Source organism: Pieris brassicae, chromosome 10 (genome assembly GCF_905147105.1).
Source record: "Pieris brassicae chromosome 10, ilPieBrab1.1, whole genome shotgun sequence".
NCBI lineage: Eukaryota > Metazoa > Arthropoda > Insecta > Lepidoptera > Pieridae > Pieris > Pieris brassicae.
In genome coordinates, this window is record NC_059674.1 from 15,601,693 (window position 1) to 15,629,135 (window position 27,443).

General features: G+C 33.3%; 1 protein-coding gene across 1 annotated transcript in view; it reads left to right on the forward strand.

The window, feature by feature from the left end:
* Positions 1 to 588: 588 nt before the first annotated feature.
* Positions 589 to 27,443, forward strand: part of LOC123715234 (Down syndrome cell adhesion molecule-like protein Dscam2) — a 35,872-nt gene continuing 9,017 nt past the window's right edge. Inside the window, exons 1-22 of the mRNA XM_045670164.1 lie at positions 589 to 657; positions 2,291 to 2,504; positions 8,650 to 8,795; positions 11,995 to 12,153; positions 12,563 to 12,691; positions 12,892 to 12,997; positions 14,245 to 14,449; positions 15,608 to 15,827; positions 15,974 to 16,121; positions 17,006 to 17,172; positions 17,911 to 18,001; positions 18,765 to 18,943; positions 19,975 to 20,120; positions 20,491 to 20,626; positions 21,313 to 21,432; positions 21,953 to 22,138; positions 22,422 to 22,566; positions 23,323 to 23,480; positions 23,857 to 24,103; positions 24,754 to 24,893; positions 25,561 to 25,631; positions 26,270 to 26,510. Of these exons, the coding sequence (XP_045526120.1) occupies positions 651 to 657; positions 2,291 to 2,504; positions 8,650 to 8,795; positions 11,995 to 12,153; positions 12,563 to 12,691; positions 12,892 to 12,997; positions 14,245 to 14,449; positions 15,608 to 15,827; positions 15,974 to 16,121; positions 17,006 to 17,172; positions 17,911 to 18,001; positions 18,765 to 18,943; positions 19,975 to 20,120; positions 20,491 to 20,626; positions 21,313 to 21,432; positions 21,953 to 22,138; positions 22,422 to 22,566; positions 23,323 to 23,480; positions 23,857 to 24,103; positions 24,754 to 24,893; positions 25,561 to 25,631; positions 26,270 to 26,510 (3,361 nt within the window). The 5' untranslated portion in view covers positions 589 to 650. The remainder of the gene's footprint in view (positions 658 to 2,290; positions 2,505 to 8,649; positions 8,796 to 11,994; positions 12,154 to 12,562; positions 12,692 to 12,891; positions 12,998 to 14,244; positions 14,450 to 15,607; positions 15,828 to 15,973; positions 16,122 to 17,005; positions 17,173 to 17,910; positions 18,002 to 18,764; positions 18,944 to 19,974; positions 20,121 to 20,490; positions 20,627 to 21,312; positions 21,433 to 21,952; positions 22,139 to 22,421; positions 22,567 to 23,322; positions 23,481 to 23,856; positions 24,104 to 24,753; positions 24,894 to 25,560; positions 25,632 to 26,269; positions 26,511 to 27,443) is intronic.

The window sequence follows — 27,443 nt, forward strand, 5'->3', positions numbered from 1 at the left end:
CTGTCAAAATCTGTAAAAATATAAATGATCAAAGGAACGGATGAAACGCCGCTAAATTATTATTATATAAATTAGCGTAATTTTTAACATAAGTTACGTGTTTGTTATGGCTAAAAGCTCTTTATTTACAAAGGTGCTAATAAATTGGCTATTGGATGTTTTGTCTTAATCGTTCGCATGTCACTCTACAAAAATTTAAATAAAGAAAGTTTTTTAGATAATTGTAAACCGTAAGAACAAATAGTAATTGCGCATGTATAAAGAAATACTTTGCATAGCTCGTCCGAACATCAGGCCTGAACTGACTTACTAGTCACAAAGTTGACTGAAAGCATTTTTTACATTTTAAAGCTACTTTATTCGATTGCTTTGAAATTTCCTATTCAAAGACGCCACTTCATGTACAGTAAACTATTTATACTTCTAGATTAAATTTAACTACCCTTTAACAGCATCCTTATCTATGTGAGAGGGTGTTACCCACCCCCAGGATACTTTCCTGTGCCAGTCTGCGCGGGAACTCTTTGGAACGTGGTCGTGACGTGCAGAGTTTCAAAACTTCACGCGTAGTATGGCTCGTTTAAATGTTTTTTGGACTGTCTAACAAGTATGCGTGTGAAGTATAAGACTATTTGTGTTCGTGTTACGGAATGATTGGTTTGTAATTTAATTAGTTATTAAAAAAAGTCGTTAAACGTCGTTTTTGTAAATAAAAATTGGCACTGACTAACTAATAGACATCATATTTTCAAGTTTTCTTTTCTACAAAATATCTACTGTTGTTATATGATGTTAATGATAACTATTTGAAAAGTTATCGAAAGAGAGTTAAATTTAAGAAGTATCTCTACTTTAAAACCTTCCTTTGTCCTATTAACTTCGTTTGCTAAATTTGTTCTTTAATTAAAAACTAAACGTATATTTTCATATTCTATACACACACTAGTACACATACTAGTATACTAGGGAAATAATATTTATGCAAATTGAAAGATTTTTAAACGTGTGAAAATTTATTTAGTGCTGAGAAATAATAATTGTTTGACAGAATTTATTTTACCCGTTCATTCTCAGAGCGACTTTAAACTGAATTAAACCGTCATTAAACAGTTTCATGTATATGTATATTGAATCCCTGGTTCCCTTGGTCACGGCGTGAACGCCTGAACCGATTTCATAAATTTTTTCTTTCGTTGTGTTTGTTATTGTCAGGAGATGGTTCTTATGAAAGAAAAATTGCGAGGAATATTTTAAAATTTAAGAATACTGCTTAGCCACCATATTAAGTAATCCCGAATTTTGTTACGATATCTTTTTTTCAGTGCTTTGTATAATTCAAACTTTTTTGATGTAACCTTATACGCACCAGAAACAAATAATGTTGTATATTATACATAATAAACACTTTCTTTCTAAAATATTTTCTTTGTTTAAGACAGGACAACGTCTGTCGGGTCCGCTAATATGACATTTAATTATAAACGAAATTAAATATTATTCAAACAAATGTTATTTAATTTATAAATGACATAATGGAACTTCCTTTGCTTAATACTTAACAAAGAATGTGATGGTGAACTTAGCGGTCAAAAAATTATTAACTTAGCGGGCCAATGGTAGATGGAGACGACACGCAGAAATTGACTTATCACCCAGATGCATATATGAAACTGTATAATTCAGTTTTTAAATTTACAACTGAGGACTTCTCAATTTAACATTATATAAACTATTAGGTGTTTTAATATATGTATATAAATTTAAATAAAAACAACAAATAGTAATTGGGAAAGAGAATAAAAATATCAGTTTTTTCGTCATAAATTGCACATATGATTATCCTCTGATGGGATGCAGGCCTTAAAGGCTTATGGGTCATAATGCTGGCCAAGTGTGGGTTGGACCATAACGTGGATTTTGCGCATTACAAAGCGGGTTTTATTGCTATTTATTTTTCAAGGAAAGTTTTAGATTAAACCAAGAAATTATATATTTTAATTTAGACACTAAATTAAAATGTTGTCTTTGGTTTGGTGAATGTGAATTTTAGTTATCGTCAGCAAGAACAAATACTCATGTTATTTCGAAACGAATTTCTACTTCTTGATTTTATATGTGGTGAAATATAATTTGACTTGGATCATGAAGGCAGGCATTAAGAGCACCTACTTCCGTATACATCAATTATCACTGAAACATACATGCAGACCTCATGCCCATTATAAGGGTTACAAACCCTGACATCATGGCGAACGTGAATACATTTTTTATAACATAATTATTTTTGTAGGGCATATGCGATGGGTGTTTGTGGTGTCGCTAGCGATCGGCCTGGCTGCAAGTGCTGATAAGCGGCCGCACTTCACCACAGAGCCACCCCCTCGGGTGTTGTGGCCGGCCACGAGGGGCGCTCATGCAGTATGCAGGGCCAATGGACATCCGACACCAGAAATTCACTGGGTTACCGCTGAGGGACAGGTCATTACTACCATACCAGGGTTAAGGTACGTAATGAATCAAATTTAAGGACAGTTTCCCTACAACTCAACTGTATTAACAATATTCGTTCCAACAATACTAAGAATAATCAGTCTTACAAATGGCATAACACTCCTTCATTTCCTTCTATCAACTTGTTTTTACGCTTTAATGAGCAGAGATAGATCAGTTTTTAAGCTACAACGTTGCCAAACAACGAAAAATATCATCTAAAAGTAAAGATGCTTTTTACCTAAGTTGTATGTTTTTAAGTAGAAAGTTTAACAGTTGACATAGAACCCGTACATTGAGAATACAAATTAGAACTTCCACTTAGCAATAAATTAATCTTCAAAATCCATATCAGAACCATCAATCGCGATCGACTAATTCGGCTCTTCATGTAGTTAATAAATTGGGATTTCAGTTTCCAATAGTGGTCAGAAGTTTGCACGTCCGAGCAGGCTTTGAAACTTTCTAGATATATGAAGCTTGATATTGATTCGTCAATGTGTATACACTAATAGATAGAGAAAAGCATTGTGAAATCAATTAGTCATTGATGACTATTCGTATTGAAGTTAAAATAAAATATAAAACTGAATGAAAAAGCTTTTTAATTATATAATAAACAGCTATGATAGTTTTTGACATTCAACACCTTTTGTCTTCAGTTACCATGACCAAGCACGCTGTAAAGCACGCGAAACGTCGGAAAAAATATATTTGAAATTATGAAAAATAATTATAAGTTTATAACAATACATAGCATGTATCCGTTAAAAAAAGTGTTTTCTTTAAATGTAGATATCTGTATATTTATATTTTGATAAGACTGTGATAATTTAGAAGTATAATAAAATATTCATGACAGTTACATGTTAGTGACACTATTCGGCTATCGCTAGTAAACTAGAGAGCCACTGTGTTGTGGGTAACTAGATAATAATTATCGCGTAAGAAAAAGTAGTCTTAGTGTGACAACTCATCAAACACAAGTTGTATTCTTATAATATATTAAGTATGCGTGAATGTAAGAGTACATTAATAGGTGTGTGTGTGTGTATGTATTTGAGAATGTAGCTGAGAGTTGTTATAAGCGTCTGTGTTAGTTTTTGTAACCTCAGTCATAATACATAGTAAGGCCTCTGTAGAATCGAAATCCAATTCGGCCCTTAAACGGACAGATTGTTGTAACCTGTATAAAGGTTACACTGACGACAATATGTCAGTATCTAAGCTAGTTAGAGAAAAGCCTTTAATGAACTATAATATAGTTTAGTAGAAGATTACGTAATAAATTCCTTTAGTCAAATCAAGCCAGATATCTCGCGAGTGGCCTTTCGACTTTATAAGAATTGATACGCTTTTCTGTTTGTTATTTACTATATGATTAAATACAGCTATAGATGTGTCAAAAATCTAATGTTGTATAATAGGGAAGAAGATAATAGATGAAATAAAGGATAAATCATTAAGAAAATCCACTAAGATGTTACAATCAATAAACTTAAGTGGAAATGAGCAGGGCATATGACAAGAGGTACAGAAAACTGGATCAAGAAAGTACTAAATTGGTACCCAAGGTAAAAGTATAATAAACAGTAAATCGGAAGACAATTTGGAAGGTGGATAGACCAAATATCAAACAGCAGGTGGCAGAAATGACAGATAGGGAGCAGTCAGAGTTACACATGAGGTGCACATCATAGACAAAGTTATATTATGTATATTTATTTCCCCGGAGCTGATATCAACTAAAAGATTAAGGGGTTTTACAGAAATGACTCACGGTGTCCTTTATCTCGCGGATTTGGCGGATTAATATTAATTTTAAGTTTATAATAATACATAGCTTCAATCCGTTAAAAAAGTTCTCTTTAAATTACATATTTATGTTAATAAAAGACACTACTATATCTACTAAGCATTCATTTTCGAAGTAACCGTTTATTTTACTTCAACTATGAAATACTGTATTACCATCAACGTTATTATATCGAGAACGTATTTGGTAACTATTAAAACTTTGTGCTAAGGATATTGAAAATTTCACAAGGAAATAAAATCAACATATACGATTAATATGAAATCTTGCAATTGAATCCATAACTCAAGAAGTATATTACCAAAGTTGTTAATGTTACGCTGCGAACGTGATAAAGTTTAGGCACAATATTGAAACGGAAATTTGTTATTAAACTGTGTCGCCTTGTTAGTGAGTGTTGTAAGTATTGGGGAAATTTATTACAAGACTTCGGTTCATTCGGAATTACATATAATGTGACACGTACATATAGAGCAGCGTCGCAGTTGTGAAGGGTCTCGTAGCCTAGCGATATTGTTAGGTGTCCGTTAGGTGACTTCGAGTTCAATTCCCAGTCTGAGCCCAATTTCGTTTTTATAAGTTGTAATTTTTCTCTGCATTTGGTAGGGATGTACGGTAATTGGCGAGTGCTCAAACTGTAAATGGCGGGCACGATCTAATTAACTTTAATTAGCAAGGAGACTGTGAGGCTTAGGATGTACGTAACAGTATATCCTAGACCGAGGATGGTAGTTGTATGTGATTGGCAATTCAACATTTCTTTTTCGAACCCTGGAGGACATCTTAAGGTCGTTTGGAATTATGTGGTGTTTTTAGGAGTTCGTTATTTTAATGTAGTCTTGCTACCCTTCTGAATAGCAGAGGGCTTTGGGTGTAGATCCAGCCCCAGAGTCCCCGTGTCAAGCTCGACTCGTAAGCGCATTCAGAATATAAATAAAAGCTTCGCGAATCTGAGCGTGCGTTAGTAGTTAGTGAACGCTCGAAGTTAAGAGTAAATTTATCATTTTATGATTTATATTTAACAAGAATTTATTTCTCAAAGTAATTAATTCATTAAAAACGAAGTCTTTGTATTGGAGTTTAATAGATTGAGTAAGTTACAACGTGTGACAATCCCAATGATTCAGCAGCATACAGATCCAATGTATTAACAGGCTGTACTCGGGAATCAGTCGTTAAATACCACAGATCAAAGAAAAATCATCAGCATTTACGGGAGAACGGAACGAAAACGAAAAAAATGGTACCAATGCCAATAATGGACCCAAAATATAGAATCGCAACTATCGTTCGAGTTTGTTCGTAATAATGCTACGAGAATTTTGACTTTTGTTGAGGTAAGCTAAAGTTGGACACTTAGGCGAACTTCACTTTAAATTGACTTAATTAAGAGTACCCGTGACTAATGATGCTTGATTTTGGGAATCACTTTATATTTAACCAATTAATCTTTCCTTATACAATTAACTTATCCGGAGGAGTGAATGTGCCGATACATTAAAAATAGAATCTATCAAAATACCAATATGGATTAGATACACAAATACTCAAATGAAAAAATCTTAAATTAGCAGTTAACAATGTATCACCAAACTTTAAGTTATGGTGTGCGCGTTGTTCCCACGAGAATGTTAGTGCGTGCTCCTATTTCACCATGCCTCCTGCTGATTGAGGACAAATTTGTTTTTAATTTATTTTATTATTATTAATTAACCATCAATTACTTAAGAAGTCATGTGAAACATGGTGGAAAAAAAATGGTGATAAAACAGAGTGACGGAGATTTTATTGCCAGTTCTTCTCGTCCGTTCTACGCCCTTGATTTGAGAACTGGCAGAAATGTAAAATTAGAAGCATTTATTCTGTATTTATTCTTTGACGTTCATACGTGTACATTGTGTTACCTATATGAATGATGATTTTGACTTTGACATTATAATGCTCAGTTTAAAATCAATAATAATGTATTTATGTCCCATGATTTACAAAGAAAATTACATTATAAACAACGTGCAGCAAAGCGAGCATTCCACTGGGAATGCGCGAAACATGTATGACTTTAAAAATATAAATAATTTCTTATACCTCTTTAAGTTTTCTAAAAGCATCCTTCATAGCATATGTCAATGTTTGTTCTAAATTAATGCATTCTATCGGAAACTGTTTTTATAACATTATATCAATCCTCGAATATGAATACGTCATTAATTAGGCGTTGCTAGCTTTGAACAAAATGGCTACAGACATCATTTGATTTCATTGAATGTCTTAGGAGATAACAGTTTTTAACTTGCTAACAAAATAATAGTCAAGTACCACGTGTGCATGACATGCACGGACTTAAATCAACATGGTTGAAACCGCGGGAAGCAGCTAGTACGCTATATAGTTCATTGCCATCGCTGAAAAAGAAACAACTTGCCTTACGGACAACGCACTGAAGCCTAGACTAATCAAGTCAAGCAAGACAAATGACAGTTACAATATTTAAAATACCAATCTGAATATTTGCTTTGAAACTTGGTGATTAAATAATTTCCTATGTAACACAAAACATTATATAACATTATAAACCATCGTTTTTCTTTATGACCTGAACCTAAAAAATAACGAATGATATTTCTCTTATTTTCTCTCGCGAACGAAATGGTTGTAATATGATTTATAACACATTAGTAGGTTTTTGCTTTGAATATCAATAACAATTAATCAATGTAATTCTTAAAATGATCGAAACACATTATTTTGCATTATAAGTTTTTGTTTTATTGGTTGATTATAATACATAAAAAATAAAAATATGTTTTGATGTGAAACATCTATAGCCGCACGTGAAACCGATTTGACGTGAACCGTACACACTACTGCATATAGACTGTATATATATACCATCGTATATATATATCGTATATATTGTTACAATAATAATTAACAAACAAATTTATTGTAAAACATTCATTATTTATACTTATAATTTACGATTTTAGTAATATATTGAAATAACTAGCTAAGATTTTTGAATTTACTAATATATTGAAGCCAATTAAAATTTACTAATGTTATGTCCAATACTTTTGTTACCATCGACCAATTGTCACAGTAATACCGTGCTCAGAGGCAACATCGAATATAACTATTACCGAAGTCACTGATTAAACGAATTAAGTAGTCACGATTTGAAATAAATTCGTAAATTTATGTATTTAATGAAAATAAATGTTTATTCAATAAATAGTCATCGATATCTGGAAAAAAATCGTAATATTTTATTTTATCATTATGACATATTTAGTTCCTATCACAATATGTTCTTTTCTGCATATTACTTTTACAAAATAATGTCGATGTTTCACATCTGCCAGGCGTCCCGTGACGGCTCACATTTTTTTTTACATTTCATTATTAATATTTCATAACTAATGAAAGGCAGAAAAAATTACTTCTAAATTTACGTTCTAAACTGTCTAAGGGCGTAGAAAGAGAGGAACGGCAAAGAACTCTCCGTTAGGTACTTTTCTACATCGCCAAGGTTTTGTTTGTATTTTAGAATGTATGCCTATTTAGGTCATAATGTATACGTATTTTTTTAACAACGTTACAATTATGAATTGCCGCCTTGTAGTTGACACATATGGCGGCAAAATTCAATTAACATTTTGTTATATTATATAGATTAACTTGATTTAATCATGGTATGAAAGCTTATAATATATATTAATACAGCGCAATTACATTGTCTGATTACATACAAATTATTATAATATGCCGTAAAGAACTTTCTAGAAGATACCTATAGGCTTTTAATCGTCAAAGTTAGATCGTTATAGACCCATTATTATTCTTGTATCGGTTGAATAACGGCTAACGGCAAAATATTTTGATGTTAATGTTTAAAACAAATATTTTACGGCATAAACTTGGTAATATTTATGGTACTTTGCGCTTTTCAAGATACTTTGATATCGATGGCTCATAACGGTAAGATTTTTTACTTTAACTTTTAACTCGCCATCTTACAACTGCTGTTAATTTTAAAGAGGTTAATAATTAATCAAAACCTCCTTTAACAATTTCGGAGTATTTAGTATTTCATAATTTCTCTGCTTTTCGTAGGTATTTAAAACGAATCCTGTTTTATGTGTAATTCAAACAGCTAACATTAATTAATATATTTCCCTATAATGTAGATTTTTTCAATTCATTATCCTGGGCTCGATGAAAATCTAGAAATTTTTAAATAGCCATTTATATTTCTGTTAAAATCACTATTTGTCTATTAGTAAAAACTCTTGACCTCTTGAATAATTTAATAAATTTTTTAAAGTAACTTTAAATTTCTGCAGGCATGTTCTAAGCGATGGACGTTTAGTAGTAGGTGCGCGTCGGTCCATGCTGGACGCTGGAGGAGGTGGAAGCAGCACCATTCTTCGGTGTCGAGCATCAAATAAAGCTGGCGTCACACTTTCTCGACCAGTTCTTTTACAACCAGGTAGGTTATACCTTGTATCTAGTATGTAGGTATCTGGTATTCCTCTATAATTGTATCTCAATTATCAGAGAATTAAATCAAGACAAAAAAGGTTGTCAAAACTAAACTCTCAAATATTCTCGGATGTACGGACCTCATCGTGTAGTAGGTTGAATTTGCGTGTTCACACATGTGTTTGTGCCATTCAGTCATAAATACTGGGTTTAGAATCGAAACAAATAGGCGAAAATCATATCAGGATTTAATTTCTTTCTGATATAGCCCGATTTACCTAAGCACTACTACCGTTGTCTCAAAGTTCAAAAGCTAAATTATGACTCTATTAAGTTGACCAATTAACTTTTAGTTACGAGAAACATAAAAGTGGAGACAGCCCACGGCCGAGTACATATATAAACTTTTAATTAAGGCATTAAAACTGGCACATAACATGAAGTTCGAAACTGTCTTTTGTTTAAAGAATAATTTAAAAAGGCGACGTTTTCTAAACGAAGTTTTCACGTTTTCCGAGCTCGTTAAAAGTTATAATAATCTTCTAATGATATCATGTTACGAAACTTAGCGGCAGGTGGCAGATAAAATTCATTTTTATAGTGTCATTCATTATTGAATGGCTTGGTTTAGTTTTTTTTATAAATCGGCCGAAATATTTTACTATACACAAACATTTATGTTTTCGTTAAAGGAGCCGGTTGACGCTTAGCTTTTAAATTATTTTTTGTATTTTTTCCCCTTTATTAAAAATACTTTCTTCTTATATCGAATTAAAAAAAACGGACTTATGGAACGAACTTCGAAGAATCTTTGGTTCTTTTTGCGACGGCGGTGTTTGGCGTATTCGTAACAGTGAAGAACTTTATAACATCCTGCACAACGCCAACAGCGTCCAATTCATCAAGGCTCAAATGGCTGGGACATGTGCACCGAACGGTGGACGACAGAACTCCAAAGTCGTTTCTGAACTCACGCCCGGTACCAAGATAAAACCCTTCCGAGCCTAGGGGTTCGAAATTGGACGCGGGAAACACTGGATAGATTGCGATGGCGTAGTGTACTTGAGCATGCTAAGGCACAAGAGATGATGATGATGATGATGACATGCAAGGAACAAAAATACGAAGCTTTTATATTGTGGAATTGGTGACAGGGCTAAAATGTGCTGTCGAAAACATATTCAATAGAATTACTTTTCCATTAAAAGAAAAAGTTTTAATTAAAGATTAAGCGACGAAATTTGCTGCGTCTTGTACAAAGCCTTGTTATAAAGAATTCAGAATATTTTTCATTGAAAATAGCGCTTTTATTTTACGACGATTTTTCATTATAGAGAATTTATGCACCCACTGTTTGTGGAAGCACTTAAAGATTATAAATAGACTCTGGGCGCTTGCCCCGTGTATTACTTATTCTTTTATTATTACCAATCATTTGCAGTACTATTTTTATAATGTGCTAAATAAGAAAATGCCTAATAGGTAAGATGAGATTAGTTTTATGTTAAGATATTTATTTACAATTTTGTATTAGCTTCATAAAACTCTCAAAACATAATTTGACCATAAATAAGCAGAAGCTTGAATTTACAACGTTCGTTTTTTTATAATAATCCAGAGTTACCTACTAAATTTATGAAAACCGTTTCCATTTTGTCAGTTAACTAACGTTATCGTTTTTGTAAAGTCTACTTGACAATACTTGACAATACTTGACAGATGATTTGTACATAATATATATATATAACTTACTCTTGTCACCTATATCTAGAAAATGACCAAATTTATTTAATATTTACTGAAATATTCCAAGACGCCCTACAAAATATGGACTACATAGGTTTACTTACCATATTTTCTTATTCAATGAACTTTACTACAAAGGGAAACATATTGGAGGGTACTGGGAGCTGATTTATATTCAAATAACTTTTAAAATATTCGACTCTTGTTAGACTATAAAGTATGCATTAGTACTTTATAAATACATGTTGTATATGGTGCAAGAACCGGGGGAAAATGACAGCGAATCGAACCTGAGTTCGATTCCCTATAAATCATTGCTTTTGCTTCAGAGATTCCAAATGCGGTAGCATGCGGACCATTATCGACGAAACACTAAAATATATGTGCCCTATTTCGTTCTGAATCATGCTATTTTTTATAGCATGATTCAATGGCGCTACAATCTTTTTTAGGTCTGGGCCTCAGATTTCTGTATCTGATTCATGATTATTGTTTAATGTAATAGGCAAGTAGGTGATCAGCCTTCTGTGCCTGACGCACGCCGTCGACTTTTTGGGTCTAAGGCAAGCCGGTTTCCTCACGATGTTTTCCTTCAACGTTCGAGCTAATGTTAAATGCGCACATAGAAAGAAAATTGGTGCACAGCCGGGGATCGCACCTACGACCTCAGGGATGAGAGTCGCACGCTGAAGCCACTAGGCCAACACTGCTCTGAATCTTGCTATATACCAAAATAAAATGGTATTTTGGAAATGGTTTTAAAAACCTTTTTATGTCATACAAAAGACACTTCTGTTAAAACTGGTATTTTTTTATCAATAAATTGTTTCTGGTTCCTGAATCAATAGTTCAAAAACTACCAGAACTTTTGATCTACGAATAGCGTAGATGCCAATAAAAGCAATACCAAACAATATAAAAAATTGTTTGTGCAAATTTTAATTGGCGTAAAAAAATTCAATGACAAGGACTTGTAATTGTGCGACGTCAATACGCAATAATGAGGCATTCCAGACAAAACAGAATCGGATTTATTTTATGTTTGTTATAAGAAAATTTTAATAGTTTTAATGCCTTAATTGGCAGTTAATTGTTTAGTTATTTAGTGAATGAATGAAGCATTCATTTGCTATTTGGTCTTAGAAAATATAATCCCATAGAATAAATAGAAATTCTTGTTGAAATCACAATGGGTGTTAAGTTCTACGGTTACGGTTAAGAAACGGTTAAAACATTCCTTCTCTAATCTCAGGATAACTGTGTACCCATTAGGTACGTATTGAGTCACCAAACCCGCAAGTGAATAAACTAAATTTTTGTTATCCTTCGTATGTTATGTCACCAGCATTTCAACTTAAAGGAAGGAAAAGATTACACGAAAATCAACCGCTTGAAACGCAGCCAAAATTTGATAATGATACGAAAAAAACATCCCATTTTTATTCTAATTGTATTTGTAGTTGACGACAGCATCCTCACAACTACAGTGAAGCAGCTAACTCCCGCAAAATTAGGCGGATCAGTAGTTTTACGATGTGAAATATCACCACAAATAGGCTTCACAGACATCAAATGGCTTCAGGATAGACTTCCTCTTACTACCGGTTATATCGGTACAGGTACGTGGTTACTATGTCTTGTTTCAATAAACAGTTTTCCTTCACGAGTATTTACACTTTTTGATGGAAAGTTTTATTTATTTTGTACTTCTTCAGCTAACTTAAATTATATAAAACAAAAAATAATTATACTAAAGATATAGCCAGATATGGAATACATAACATATACAAAAAAGTTCAAATATTTAGAAAACATAGAAATTAATAAATAAATAAAAATATTATATACTCGTATAAATTTAACTAAGTAGTACCAATTCGGGTGTTTTGTGCGATAGTTTGTATGTGATACGTGAACTCCTTTTAACTATATTTCGCGATACTTTTGAGTAGTAATCTAATAAAAGTAGATGAGTTCGATATTAAATCTTATAATGACTGGAAGCTGAGTTATACGTTGTATTTTTAGAGACAAGGTGGATATCTGGTGCGGGAGGCCTGTTATTGGGATCAGACCTGACGCAGGCTGACGTAGAAGCTCAATATACATGTGTTGCGGTAGATACACCCAGTTCCACTTTAAAGATAGCGACAGATGGTAAGAATTATTCGTAAAATTATGAAACGTAATTTTTTTTTTTTGCATCAAAATTGTAAAGCGTATGCAAATAATTATATGTAAGACGTTTGTATGCCGTTTTGGTCAATTATTATAAGCAAGTGGTAAGGTTCGAAAAACTTTTTTAACCTACAATTCGAAAAAAAAAATAGCTTAATTATATGTTTTTTTTATAATAGAAAGCACCTGGTTAGAAAGCGTGGAGGTCAATTCCATTGAAGCTCGTATGGGCGACACAGTCATATTGCCGTGCATTTTTCGACACATCAGCAAATACGCGATTATGTAAGTTTGTCTTTAGTATAAGATGTATTAAAGTAGGTTAGTTACAAATTTATATTTTTTTCTTATTAAGTAACTTATGTTTAATATTATTAAAAATATTTCCCATTTTAAACTTAACATATATCTTAATCAGTCTTTTAAGTATCTCAAGTCTGTCTCTCGTGGGAGAGTATTTAGATCATACATTTTGACAATAATTATTCTTAACTGTTCTTTTGTCGTCAATTATGACATGATAATTAGTATAACAATATAATGCCTATTTTTATATGGCTAATTGTGCGATACTGTTTTTGTAATTGATTAATCAAATTATTAGAATATAGTAATAAAGTCTTATTTAAATTTTTCAAATTTACTTATCACTATTTACTTGTGTCATGTACACCCTGAATATGCATGTGAGACAGATATATTTAGTTGAACACTGGCTGAATTCGCAATGATTGAATTATTTTGTCTATGTAATAGGAGGCAAACGGGCAAGAGGCTAACCTGATTAATATATGATATTTCATAATTTGTACAAAAAATATTTATGTTTTCACGTTTTGTTTATAAGTTATATTATATTTTTAGTTAAATTTTTATATTTAAAAGTTTTCTATTGAATATGAAATAAAGTACTTAAAAAATAATAATGTATCGACTTTCTGTGCCTGATACGCCGTTGACTTTTCGGTCTAACGCTTGTCGGCTTCACATGATGTTCTTGGTCGGAGTTCGAAGCTACAACCATTTGAAGGATTGGAGTCTCACGCTGATGCTACCAGACTAGCACTACTCCTTTAGCGTATACATATTTTTTTTATTTTAAGCCTTAAATTATTTCCTGATCCACTAATATCCGGTTATCCTATGTGTTAGTAAATATTTGTAACAGTTAGTATGTATCAGGAACCCTCTCCGGTAAGGGGCTCCTCCAAGGCTTGCCATCTTTCTCTATCTCGAGCTATTTGCATCCATTGAGGACCCGAGATTTTTTTGATGTCATCATCCCATCGAGCGTAAGGTCTGCCCCTGTACCGTTTGCCTGGTGGGCCTCTCCATGAAGTTACATCTTTCGTCCACCTGTGATCTGTTAGGCGTGCTACATGACTCGCCCACTTTCACTTCAGTTTTTTAGCGTGGCTGAGAGCATCAATTGCTTAGGTCTCTGATCTTAATTTTCTGTGTCTGATCCTGTCCACCTTTTTAATGTAATACTAGCGTATACATAAAGTAATACTAAATCATTTTTTTCAAAGATGGCAGCGACAAGACGCGAATGGAGTTTGGGTGACTGCCTCTGGTGAAGGGGTTGTTCGAAGTGGCGCGTTGATCTTACCGAATGTGCAGGTCCGACACGCGGTCAGATACGCCTGCTCACCTGGTACAGAGAGCACACCGCGTCTCATTGTAAAGCTAGTCGTGTATGAGCCATTGACTGTAACCGTTACGCCGAATCCTTTGGTAAGTCTGGTATATCTCACTAGGGTATTTTAAATTAATACATTGTGATTAATAGTTTGATACACAATTTCCGGATCGAATACTAGAAACAGACACAACTAATGAGCCTTCTTTGAATAACAAAATAAATAATTAAAAAATATTACAAAATGTCTTACACAAAATCGAAATACTACCTACAGTTTAATTGTTAAAGGATACAGTTCAGTAAGTTAATAAAATAATAGTTTTATTAGGAATATAAAGAGAGCTTTAAGTTACAAGCTACAAGTAAGCTCCTTGTTCTTATAATACCATTGATAGAAGATATTGTTTCTATAGCTTTTGATTAATTAAATCTTAAAGTTTGTTAACATAAATACTTTCAAATACAGATTCTAACACAAGTAGGATATAGAAGGCAACCGTGGATTGTGAAACCGGGTTAGATAGGCCTGTCATACTTACCTGGACCAAATCCATGAGGTACCAGAGAAGGTACAAGATAATAGTGCCCACTGACATGCATTTATTTATTTTATTCATAATATTAAATAGAACAGAAGTTGCTGTGGTGGAAACACAAACTAGATACAGTTTTTCTGTCCAGTAGGACGTCGAACTTATTTAAATAATTAACTTATATACTAAGGCCAGTGACATATACACTATAACATTATAACCATTAAAATTGGAAGCAAAACGTCACAAACCAATTGAAACATTGACTCTCAACAGATAGCCGATGCTATCTGACGAGAATTCTCATTCGAATACAGCATATATATTTGAATAAATAAATTAAATGAAGATTATGTCTGATTACCATAATATTTGTCATGGAAAATTTATAATTGTTTGATTTATATAATAATTTTTAATTTAAATTTAATATTGTTTCTTGTTATATTAGTAAAAAGTGCAGCTGGTAGCAAGTTTTTTTAAATATGGAAAAGATAGTATAATGTTTTTTCCCATACATATTTGTTTTTTAATTTTCTACGTGTGAATGTGAATGTGCGTGGTGAATGTCATGAAGCGAGGTCCGTAGCCAGTGGAGGTCCGATCTCTGCCTACCCTTTTGGTAGGTAGTAGAAACGCGTGACAAACTATTTTACAGATTCGTATGTATATTTAATTTGGTTTATCTACAGCGATTAACGTAAATACAATTTTTAGTTGATAGGTACTGGAGGGTCTGGCCAGTTTAACTGTTCAGTATCAGGAGGTAGGGGTGGAGGGGTCACACTAAGCTGGCAACATGAAGGCAGGCCGTTACATTCTCCACAGTCCAAACTAACACTGGGACCTGTGAGGGCTCACCATAATGGTGTCTACCAATGTACGGCGTATGATCACTCGGATTCAGCAGTTTCTGGTGCTGAACTTATAATTGCTGGTAATATTTTGTGCAATTCACTATATTAATTTTATTGTTTGCGATTTTTTGTACTTAAACGAAGACAATAATTTATAAAAATACATTTAGAGCTAAAATGAATAATAATAAAGAAGGCGGTTTAATATATATGAACTACGTTTTAGACAGACCTCCAAGACTGGTGACGACATTTAGTGAGGCCATAGCTCGTGTTGGGCAAAGCATTGTTCTAAGATGTGCATCTACTGGTTTACCACCCCCTAGAATAGTCTGGACTTTGGACGGCAGACCTCTTCCATCAGCACCGGAAAAGTGAGATCCTAAATATTCATTATCCATACCAACGGACACCAAATAGGTGAAGTTTATGATGCTGTAGGTATAATCTCTGGATCTACTGAACTGATGTTGAAAATTCTTTCGTGCCTTAGATTATAAACACTTTTTGTGGTAGTCAGATTAATAACTATATAAATAAATTAATAAAATATAATAATTTTTTTCTTTAAAATATTAAGTATTATTTAATGTTAAATTTCAGTTTTCTTTAATTTATTTTTGCCTATTAATGTACGTACTTATGTTTTCTCTTTCATATATATTGTTTATCTATGTAATCTGTTTTGGCGTTCTATATTGTCGAAGTGTTTTGTTTTATAATATGTATGTTAGCTAAAAGATTACTAATAAATACAAAACGTTCAAACAAAAGAAAAACGAATAAAAGGTGAGCTTGTGAATGCCTACGAAAAAGCAGTCAGCGACGTATGACAAACTTTTATATTATGTTAAAACAAGTCCTTCGCCTGACTGTTCGCGATAAACTCTAAAACTACAGCACGAAGTTTATTGCGGTTTTCATCAATATTTTTCAACGTCTACGGGTCACTGTTGGCGTAAGCCGGGCTGGGTCACTAGTAGTATATAAATTCTTAGAACATATCTGTCTTGCGCTTGCAGAGCATTTGTAAAGGCATATGACACGGAAATTGAAGATCTACTACAGCTTGTAAAAATAAATATTTTTGTAATATATGTATGTAATACTGTAATACTTACAAAATTCATAATATTTAGTTAAACGGCACGAAACACTAGTAAAATATTAAAGACTTGACATTTATTATAATTTTTATGTTCTAAATGGACTAACTATATTAATGATGTTATCATTGTACATCTTGTTTATATTTTAGATATACAATAAATACGAGGGCAGAATCCCTCCCAGGCAGTGAGGAAGGGAGCATAATCTCGATTTTAAATATAAATATTAGAACTGCCGATGAAGGGGGCCGATATGGGTGTAATGCATCAAATTCTGGCGGGTCTCAGGCGCATCATGCAAGGATCAATGTTTTTGGTATTTACTAATATGTCAATCATGCGTTCACTCTTTTAATCATAATCCGCTATTGGCCTTACTTCAAAACCATCTGAATTTTCCTCTCTTTTTGCATACATAAACTGAAAAAGATTCCATGATTTTTTTATTATTAGATATTATTCATAGTTTATATGGAATTTATAAATATTAGAATTACTTTCTTCCGTGTAATATACGTAAAGATGTAGAATTGAAAAGAGTTGCTTGCAAAAAAATTTCAAAACAAAATTTATTGTAATACGATTCGGTATCAAAAACCAATCAGTTTCGTAATCTAAAACCTAAGTATATACGTGTATATAAATGATGACCATTCGGTAGTGTAAAGACTTAGGAAATCACTGAATACATACTTTTACTATGGTCCGCTCCCTTATACCCCGTAGTCAATAAATAAATGATCGTTTATCAGATTTAATTCTCTTGGTAATAAAATTAACTCGACTACTATTAACTAATCATTCCTACGTATTTCTTCTGAAATTCATTATGAACTGACAATGCTGCAAGCTCGAAAATCACTTTAAAAAACTAACGTGCCTGACGTGCTAAACGCACAATTGACATGCTTCTAAAATTTTCTTGTTACTTTAAGACTGATTATATTTTGCAGACTATTCTTTACAGATCGTTTAGCCAAATATATGATGCAGTTCCCTCCTATCTTTAATATATTTTAATGAATTTTCAAAAATGGTTTGTGAATAATTTTAGGCTCCCCCAACATCAGATATTTACCACCGCTGCATGTTAAAATTGAAGCTGATGTCATAATTTATTGTCCTTACTCTGGATATCCTATAAAGTAAGTAATATATTGTCATACATTTCTTTATTTTTTATTAAATTCCTGTTTCCATACATGTATATTGAGGCTATTCAAATTCAGGAAGGGCTAATGTCATTGATCTATCTGAATTAGGGAGTAAGTTTTAAGTCAGGTTACTTTTAAATGGTCGTAAGTGTTAATAGAACACAAGAACAGAGTGTCTTTAACTCTAAGTAATGTTATTGGACATTTTCTTAATATTGTATTGTCTTTCCTATTTTTTCTTTACTATCTAATTAGTGGAAGGTTAGATTAAAATAAGTTTAGACATTTATAAAAAAATCTTGAATTATAATTATATGCAATTAAATCATTGACCGCTTTCTAAATTACAACAGCAGGGCTTTTTGTCGGACTTAAACCTTCATACTTTTAACTACCTGTTTTTGGGTCTAAGTGTAATTTAACATTTCTTTCTTAATTACTATGTTTTTTGGCTATATATACGTTATTTAAACTAGTCACTAACCAATGTTTAATTGCTTACTAATTAATGTCTTTTCAAATCATTAAAACCATCATAATCAAAACCTTTACGTAGTATTTGTCTATCCTCGAGTGCGCGAGTACTAAGCGCTAGTCTCACTGCAAGATACCTGAAAATCACTAGAAATGTCCAATTGTGTATATTATATAATAAGGCGTGATTAAGAAGTTTAAAGATAGACAAAGAAGTCTTATATATTAATAGTTTATAAATTTAAAATATAGAAACAAAATCAACATAAGTATCTTTAAGGGAGGTTGTTTGGAGGCGAGATGATGGATCATTGGTTGAATCACCAATGGAATCTGCAGAAGAACGTGGCATTTTGAGATTACCGTCTGTGAGGAGTTCTGCTGCTGGAAGCTATACTTGTGAAGTTAGAGCTGAGAGTGGGGAACTGGCAAGGAGGACGGTTCGGATCGAAGTACATAGTAAGTTGTACAAATATTAATGTAAAATAACGTAAAAGTTTAATATTAAGTATAGAGAAATAATTTTTGATTTCCTTATATCCAATATTATACATTTATCGTATTATCTTTTACAATATTTAAATTTTAAGATGTCTACATAACTTATTTTTATATAGTTTAGAATAGATTATAAATCATAATAAAAAATACCGGAGTTTGTACAAATGCGTAATCAAATATAGATATTTATTACTTTGCGTATTTAATTTCGTTCGTTTAGGAAAGACTTTAGTGCCTTTGTTTAAAACAGTCTGATACACGTGTGCCTTTGACTTTTTGAGTCTAGTGAATGCCCAGTTTACTCACCATGTTTCCTTCCCCTTATGGTGGAGTGTTCAATTCTCACAAAGACAAAGGTGTAAGCCATTGGTGTAAGGCCAGTGGTGGAATCGAAACTACGACCTTACTGAATGCCCAGTTTACTCACCATGTTTCCTTCCCCTTATGGTGGAGTGTTCAATTCTCACAAAGACAAAGGTGTAAGCCATTGGTGTAAGGCCAGTGGTGGAATCGAAACTACGACCTTAGTGAATGCCCAGTTTACTCACCATGTTTTCTTCCCCTTAGGGTGGAGTGTTCAATTCTCACAAAGACAAAGGTGTAAGCCATTGGTGTAAGGCCAGTGGTGGAATCGAAACTACGACCTTAGTGAATGCCCAGTTTACTCACCATGTTTCCTTCCCCTTAGGGTGGAGTGTTCAATTCTCACAAAGACAAAGGTGTAAGCCATTGGTGTAAGGCCAGTGGTGGAATCGAAACTACGACCTTAGTGAATGCCCAGTTTACTCACCATGTTTCCTTCCCCTTATGGTGGAGTGTTCAATTCTCACAAAGACAAAGGTGTAAGCCATTGGTGTAAGGCCAGTGGTGGAATCGAAACTACGACCTCAGGGTTGAGTTTCGCAAGCTGAAGGCTAATTTGTCTATCTAATTAAGTTACTTAGTAGTACTTACCCTTTACTATGACTCAAATAACGTTTTTTAATTAGAACCTCCGAAAATCGCATCATTTCAATTTCCGGAAGAGTTAGAAGTAGGTGGAAGTACGCAAGCGACGTGTAGTCTGGTATCTGGTGATAAACCGATACAATTCACATGGCAAAAGGACAATCTACCAATCCCTTCATTGTTAAAAGTACGTAAGATTAACGTTTATAACTTTTAGTCTACATTTTTACAAAATTCGAAAAACTCAATCAAAAATTGAATCACATCATCTTCTTATTCATGAATTTTTATGTGTTCAATTCAAAATAAATTTAAATTTAAGTATGGACACTCTGCATAGATCGTTCTGTCTCTTTCTTTCTTAGGATTCATCTCATAAAGTCGGAATACCTCTTGACCTACAAAGAAGATTACTACTTATATTGATATATTATTAAAACTATTATTTACTTCAATTATTTGCTTGCAAAAAAAGTGTTTTCTTTAAATGTGTAAAACAAAAGACAATACTATTATTTACCTGGTTCCTTGTGTATTAACTTTAAATTATTTATCAGGTTGAACAAAAAAATATGGATTTTTTCACAATACTAGTGATACAGGAATTAACTTCAATGCACAGCGGAGAATATTCGTGTCGGGCCACAAACGATTTTGGAAGTGTTAGCCACTCGGCATTTTTGGTTGTGAAAGGTTGGTGTTTAAAATATTTGTTCTAACTTATTTCAAAACGTAGATTTGTCTGGTCTTGTTATTTTTTAAACATATACGGGGTGTTTTCTAAACCACTTTATTATCTTTTGTGTTATTTACATGTCCTACTTGAAATTATTGTAGACTTTTGTATAATATTTGTATTTTTATACTTATATCGTGTCGCGTTTACGTTTTCCATAGCATTTTTTAAATTATTTCTCGCTAGGGAAAGAAAGTTTCCTCTCTCAGAGATTACTTATTAGCGATAAGACCTCTCGTTTCCTCCCTAATTAATTAACTTTTCTTATCACTGCGTTAATTACGTATAATTAATAACTACCTAGTGAGTGTTATATTTAACATTAGTTCAAATACCGACTTCTAACGGATATAAATAGTAAATTTAAATTGGAAAGTAAAATAAAAACATTATAAGCTATAATTATAATATTGTACATATACAACATTAACGTACTTGTATAGTAAAACGATAGTGTGAAATAAGAATAACGCTCTCTTATCAATTAATAATAGGCAATTGAAAATAGGCAACACTATATTCGCAAACAGCCTCACAATTAACTGCGCTCGGTTTGCCGTTTGTCAAGCGTGGCGAGTATTAGAAACCCAAGTTCCCTTATTTCAATAAGTAATAGATGATAAACGAAACAGTCTCGCTACAGAGGCTCCGTTGTGGGTGTGGCGAGCACAGAACACTTCAGTTTCGGCCGGGGCTGCAGTTCTCTTGCCATGTTCTGCCAAGGGACAGCCTCAGCCGAGAATAACCTGGGAATTTTCTAGTGGTAAGTTTCCGTAGACGTGGTACAAAGATTTTATCATTTATTAGGGCTTTAAAGAATACAATGTTGACTTTTCAAATCACATGGACATGGTATAGGTAACGTATGTAATGCACTTATGTAAATGCACGTAAACAATCTAAAACTTTTGCTTCACATAAATAAAATAAACAGTTCATATAAATTTCTTAACAATTAATGATAATTTATATTTTTGTCGTTTTTCGTAGCTTTTGCAGGAGTGTTGAGAACAAGACTGATTCATTTTATTCTCGAATATACTTCTTAGTTCCAACATTTATATATTGACATTAATGCTGTAGGTAGACAGAGTACTAAGGAATAGTTACGATTTATACGAAGAATAAATTTGGGAGTGAAGTGACATTTTCCCCTTATTTATTTTATATTTCCTATTATATATTTAATTGTAAGATTTGTAGTTTTAGGTCCTAAAGACTCACTTATGTATTACGTATTGGATTTTGTAGTGTAGTTATAGTTTTTATACTGATTCAAATAGATGGCGAGAGCTGGCGTCATATTCTATGGGGTCAGACCGAGGGTAGTGAAATCAGCGAAGGATCAATTCTCTCAGACGGTACAGTGTGGCTTCGGACGGCTACACCAGAGCATGAGGGCTGGTACAGGTGTACTGCCAGGGTTCAACATTCATTCTTACACCATGTTTTCTTTTTGGATGTTAGAGGTGTGTTCGATGGTTTAAGAAAGTTTTCTATTTATATATATATTGTAATCAGCTGTGCATGTTTTTGTAATTCAACTCATCTTAAACGGCTCGACCGATTTTTATGAATTTTTTGTGTGTTCAAGAATAGTTTGACATTACAATGAACTGTGTGTCCGCTACTATACAGTAGTTTAAAATATATATTACTAAATCTTTACATAAACACAAATTCATTACATATTAAAAGTTATTATATATACGTGTTGATTATTATTTTTTAACACAAAGTTTCACTAAACAGAACCACCAAAGTTAAGCCGTGGGGGTGGGGCTGGTGAAACTCAATGGGTGGTACGTGGTACTCCTGCGAGACTGACTTGTATAGTCAAAGGGGAACCAGAGATTCACGTGCACTGGACTCATGACTCGCATCCGCTTTCTCTACAGTAAGTGTCCAATTTTAAATACTTTTTATCTATTGATTTGCCCCGGTAATCATAGAATGTTGTGTGTGTTAAACACTAAATTATCATTGACGTGGCAATTACTTGCAATACCCACATCATGAAGTGACCAATTCTACGAGCGCCCTTGACACAATAACCGTAAATAAATATTTTATAATAAATCTAAATATATGGTAATGAGTTAAGTAGTTTTAAGGTTGGTTTCAGATATGACAAACTTTCTTCATTTACGTTAGTAACGGCCAAAGCTTTTATCTCTAAGTGAGACACAGGTGCAACCTTTAAGTGCGTTTTTTTATATTCGTAAGATATATAGAGACTGTGTATATCTACGAACTACCTTATTTTTATTGTTCATATCGACTTGCCAGATTCCTTTGTTCTCCGTCCAAGGAATGACTGATTGTGTACATTGAAAAAATGCGATGAACATCCTGGGGTTTTATAGCAGGACGTCATTACAACTTAATCCTTACCCACTAGGGTTAGACCGCTCTCATTCGATCTTTCATAAGATTTAAGCCCTTTAAGAATTAAGATTCTTAAGAGTTGGTTTGGGTGAACGCACTAAATAAATGGAATTAAGCTATCTAACAACATATGACCAAAGAAGCGTGAGTAAAAAAACAGCAGATAAAATCATATAAATTAATAATAATAGTATAAAATTTGATCTACATCCTGGCCGAACACCTGATCATGCTCCATTAATTTATTTTAATAATAACTTTTTAGTGGTTCTGGAGGAGTAGAGATGCAAGATTTAGGTAACGGTGCAATGATGTCAGAAATTACGATCGCTCACGCTGAGCCGGAACACGTGGGAGATTACCGATGCCTCGCGAGGAACTTGTACGGCACAGACGAACTTGTCTTCAAGCTTTATGTGAAAGGTATTATACAGTAATATAGTCTGATAATTAGCAAATATTGCTTTATGCAAGCAATTATTTTTTAATTAAAAATTATTAATATTGTAGCGTAATAACTTAAGAAATCTGTGCTAATAGTTTATAAATATTAAGTAATGCACTGTATATTTATATAATATTAAGTAATTGTGTATATCGTTACATGATTATTAAAATTGGGCATGTAACATCAAATTTTCAGTTTCCTATGATAACGAATTATTAATATAAAATCTTAAAATTTTTTTGGAGAATAGATTCATGATGCAGACAGGTATCCACTCTAACGAGGTTTTACCTACTACTGATGCGCAGATTTAGGTTTGCTATATAAAAAATATTATTTTATTATTTATAGAACGTCCAAATACACCCGAAGAGGTTCGCATATCGGAAGTCTGGTCGCGAAAAGCCCGCGTAACATGGCGTGTTACACGACAAATCATTGTCTCACACTACTCGCTACAATATCGCTCCCTCGCCCGCGACGTAACAAACGCTCCGCTCAACACTCTGCTACCCGCTCCGTTACCCTCCCTCGAGACGTGGGACTCGCACGAAGTCCTCAACGTAACACTGGCTAATTCGGATTTGCTTCATGTCGCGTAAGTTAGCTCAGGCTTATGAATATGATAATTATTTGCAGATTTCAACTTCGTCCTGTTAATTTATTTATGCTGACATTTTTAGGATATGTGATTGGACGTTGGGTATTTTTGTGATATTTTACATACTATTAGGAAACTTTAGAGTGTTGGCCTAGTGGCTTCAGCATGCGACTTTCATCCCTTAGGTCGTCAGTTTGATTCCCGGCTGTGCACCAATGGACTTTTTGTCTATGTGCAGATTTAACATTCGCTCGAACGGTGAAAGATTACATCATGAGGGAACTGGCTTGGCCTTAAACCCAAAAATTAGACTTCACGTGACACACAGGAGGCTGATCACCTACTTGCCTATTAGTTTGACTGATAGATGAAGCAGATTCATAAGTCTGAGGCCCAGACCTGAAAGGGTTGTAGCGCTATTGCGTTTTTTACGAAACTTTTCAATTTCTATATTTTCAGAAGAAAAATGTTTAATAAGGGTTTTTTAACAAGCCTCAAGGTGACTCAATGAAATGTCTACACTTTAAGAATATTGGTGTAGCGTTACAACAACGACTTTTATTTCTGTGTTTGAAATGTGGACAATTCACATCGCTAAACACAGCAGAACATTGAATTTATGAATAAACTTAACCGTTCCCACTCAGGTCAGAAGGACCTAGTCGAGCAGGGGCATTAGTGTCCGGATTATATCCTGACACTCGCTACGTGCTACGAATAGCCGCCCATAACGATGTCGGTTCCTCCCCGTTCACATTACCGCTACACTTCACTACGAGGGAGGAAGGTATGTACTACGGCGTAGCACTTCGTAGCCCCTTCACTGGTACATCTCATAATAGTAATGGATAAAAATCTGGTTTGATCCTAAAAAAATTGCTGTATTTAAATTCATTATTAATTGTTTATTTAAAAATTTCTAAAGTATATATTGTTTATGCTTGAATAACATTGTGAGTTATAATCTGCGACAGTTTGTTACCTTAGCGATAAAGATGTTCTTAATGTTTATTATTAACTAAATGAATAGTCGTTGAAATCAACACAATATTAAATTAAGCTTAAATAAAAGGCATTCAATGTTCTAATTAGCAATAACGTCTGTACTAATTCAAAGAAATATTTTCTGAATGCGTCTATTTTATGCAAAGACTTATAAAAGCAGTTTACATTTAATGATATCAAAAAATCTGAACTGAGAAAAAAATTCGAGGATTTTCATAGCTTAGTCGTTGTTAGTTTATTGTTACTTTCTTCATTATAAAAGGCATATTCAAAAAACTAAACTCTGTTGGTTGACAATAATATAAATGTTTACTATTATTAATAAACACATTATCAGAGTGTAACTCTGTAAACGTTTATATATTAGTTGTCCCTATTACTGTTGCGATTCAGATAATTAAGTAGAAACAATATTTACTAGAGGCTTTAATAACACGGTAATTCCTTAGCTCCAGGAGGAGTGCCACGTGACATATCGCTGAGAGCTTTGCGCGCTAGAGAATTACATGCTACTTGGCAGGTATATAGTTATTTATAGTTGATATATATATATAATTTCATGAAGTACCGTAACCTTAGAATAACTGAAAACCAAAACTATATGTATAAATTATGTATTTGTTTGAATGATGAGTCCAAAAACATACAGTCTTAATTTTTTAATAAAAGTTCTAAATTTATCTCAAAGTATTTTTACACATTAATATATTTGAAATTAAAATAATTTTACAATGTTTTCTTAGTATTGTAAATAAATGTCTAACTAAGCGAGCTAATAATCTATAATTGTAAATACTGAATATATGTTTAAATTAAATTAAAATGTTATAATAATCTAAAAATTAGTCTTAATAAACTTAACGATTTTTTATATGTAAGAGATAATAAATGCTTAGACACATCTTCAATCTTAAATTTATAAAAATTGGTTTTTTTTTATTTTTAGCTATTTTTAATTATTATTATTATTAGTATATATGTTATATGTATGTAATATATACATGTAATATGTTATTATCATTAGTAGAAATCTACATAATACACGAGTTTTATATTACAACTACTTATATTACAAGATTCGCTATACACATACACATTTTTGTATCAGTATAAGCTTTATTTGGGCTATAGCTTTACACCTAAACTCTTTCCTTTTAGCCACCACCGCGTGAATCATGGCACGGTACTTTACTTGGCTACACAATTCGTTGGTGGGAGGCATCAGAAGAAGGAAAAGGTAGCGATAATGCCTCGGAGAGTGGAGCCAGTTCCGATGCCACAAGTACGACAATACGAGGTTTAAAACCAGCTACTCGGTACGCAGTTACGATCAGAGCGTATAATGCAGCTGGGAATGGTCCTTCATCACAACCTCATTATCGCCATACCTTGGAATCACGTGAGTATTTATAATGTGAAGTAATTCGTGTATGTGCTTCATTCCGGGCTATCGTTTGCAACTGTATAAAGCGCAAAATCGACCCCACATCGAGTACTATTCTGTTTTGGCCTGAGCTCTCCAAAGCCAGCTCCTTCAGCTTGACCGTATCCATAATCGTTGACGACCAATCAGTGTTCGAGTGGCTTGATTGTTGCGTAGAGATGTTTTAGGTACCAGAGAGGTCTTTGCATCGCCTCGAAGTCCGTAGCTTCACAACGTTATTTAAAGCGATTTCGCCGCGTGGAACCAACTAGCTACTAAACTGGCCTTGACTTAATCTTCAAGATATGGAAGAAGGCATGGTCCTTATACCAATTCTTACATGATCAGCAACGTATTCGCGAGGCCATTTACGTCCCGGGAGTAGGTATTCTTTTAATCCTGCCGAACGTTGTCGCGCAGCGTTGTCGTTTTTCACTGTCCACTAGTATACATGAATTTGCAATGGTATTAAATTTATCGCCCAATTTCAATTTGTTTGTATGAAAAAATAGGTTTTTATTTAATTACATTTTCCTTGTACCGTCTAAAATATGCATATTACACTTATTCCCTTGCACTTCGAGTTTTATTTTAGAAATTAATACCTGAATTTTATTTTATTATCTGGTTGGTTTGAGCATTATTAGTTAATGTTAAACTTGGCAAGAATTTTAGTAGCTGTAAGCCTGGAATCTCTCAAGACAATTTCCGTTTGAACCAAGTCTAAGTGGAAAATCTAGTGAACTATCATGTACAAAGTAATTACGAAACTGTCCCGACCTTTGTAGAAGTTCTCGTTATGAAACTATTCCCAGAATGATGTCATCTTCCATCCCGATAACTTCCGATGTAAAATTAATTCATCTTAAGGTTGTTTGGAATTTGAATTCTTAATAACATAAGATTTTT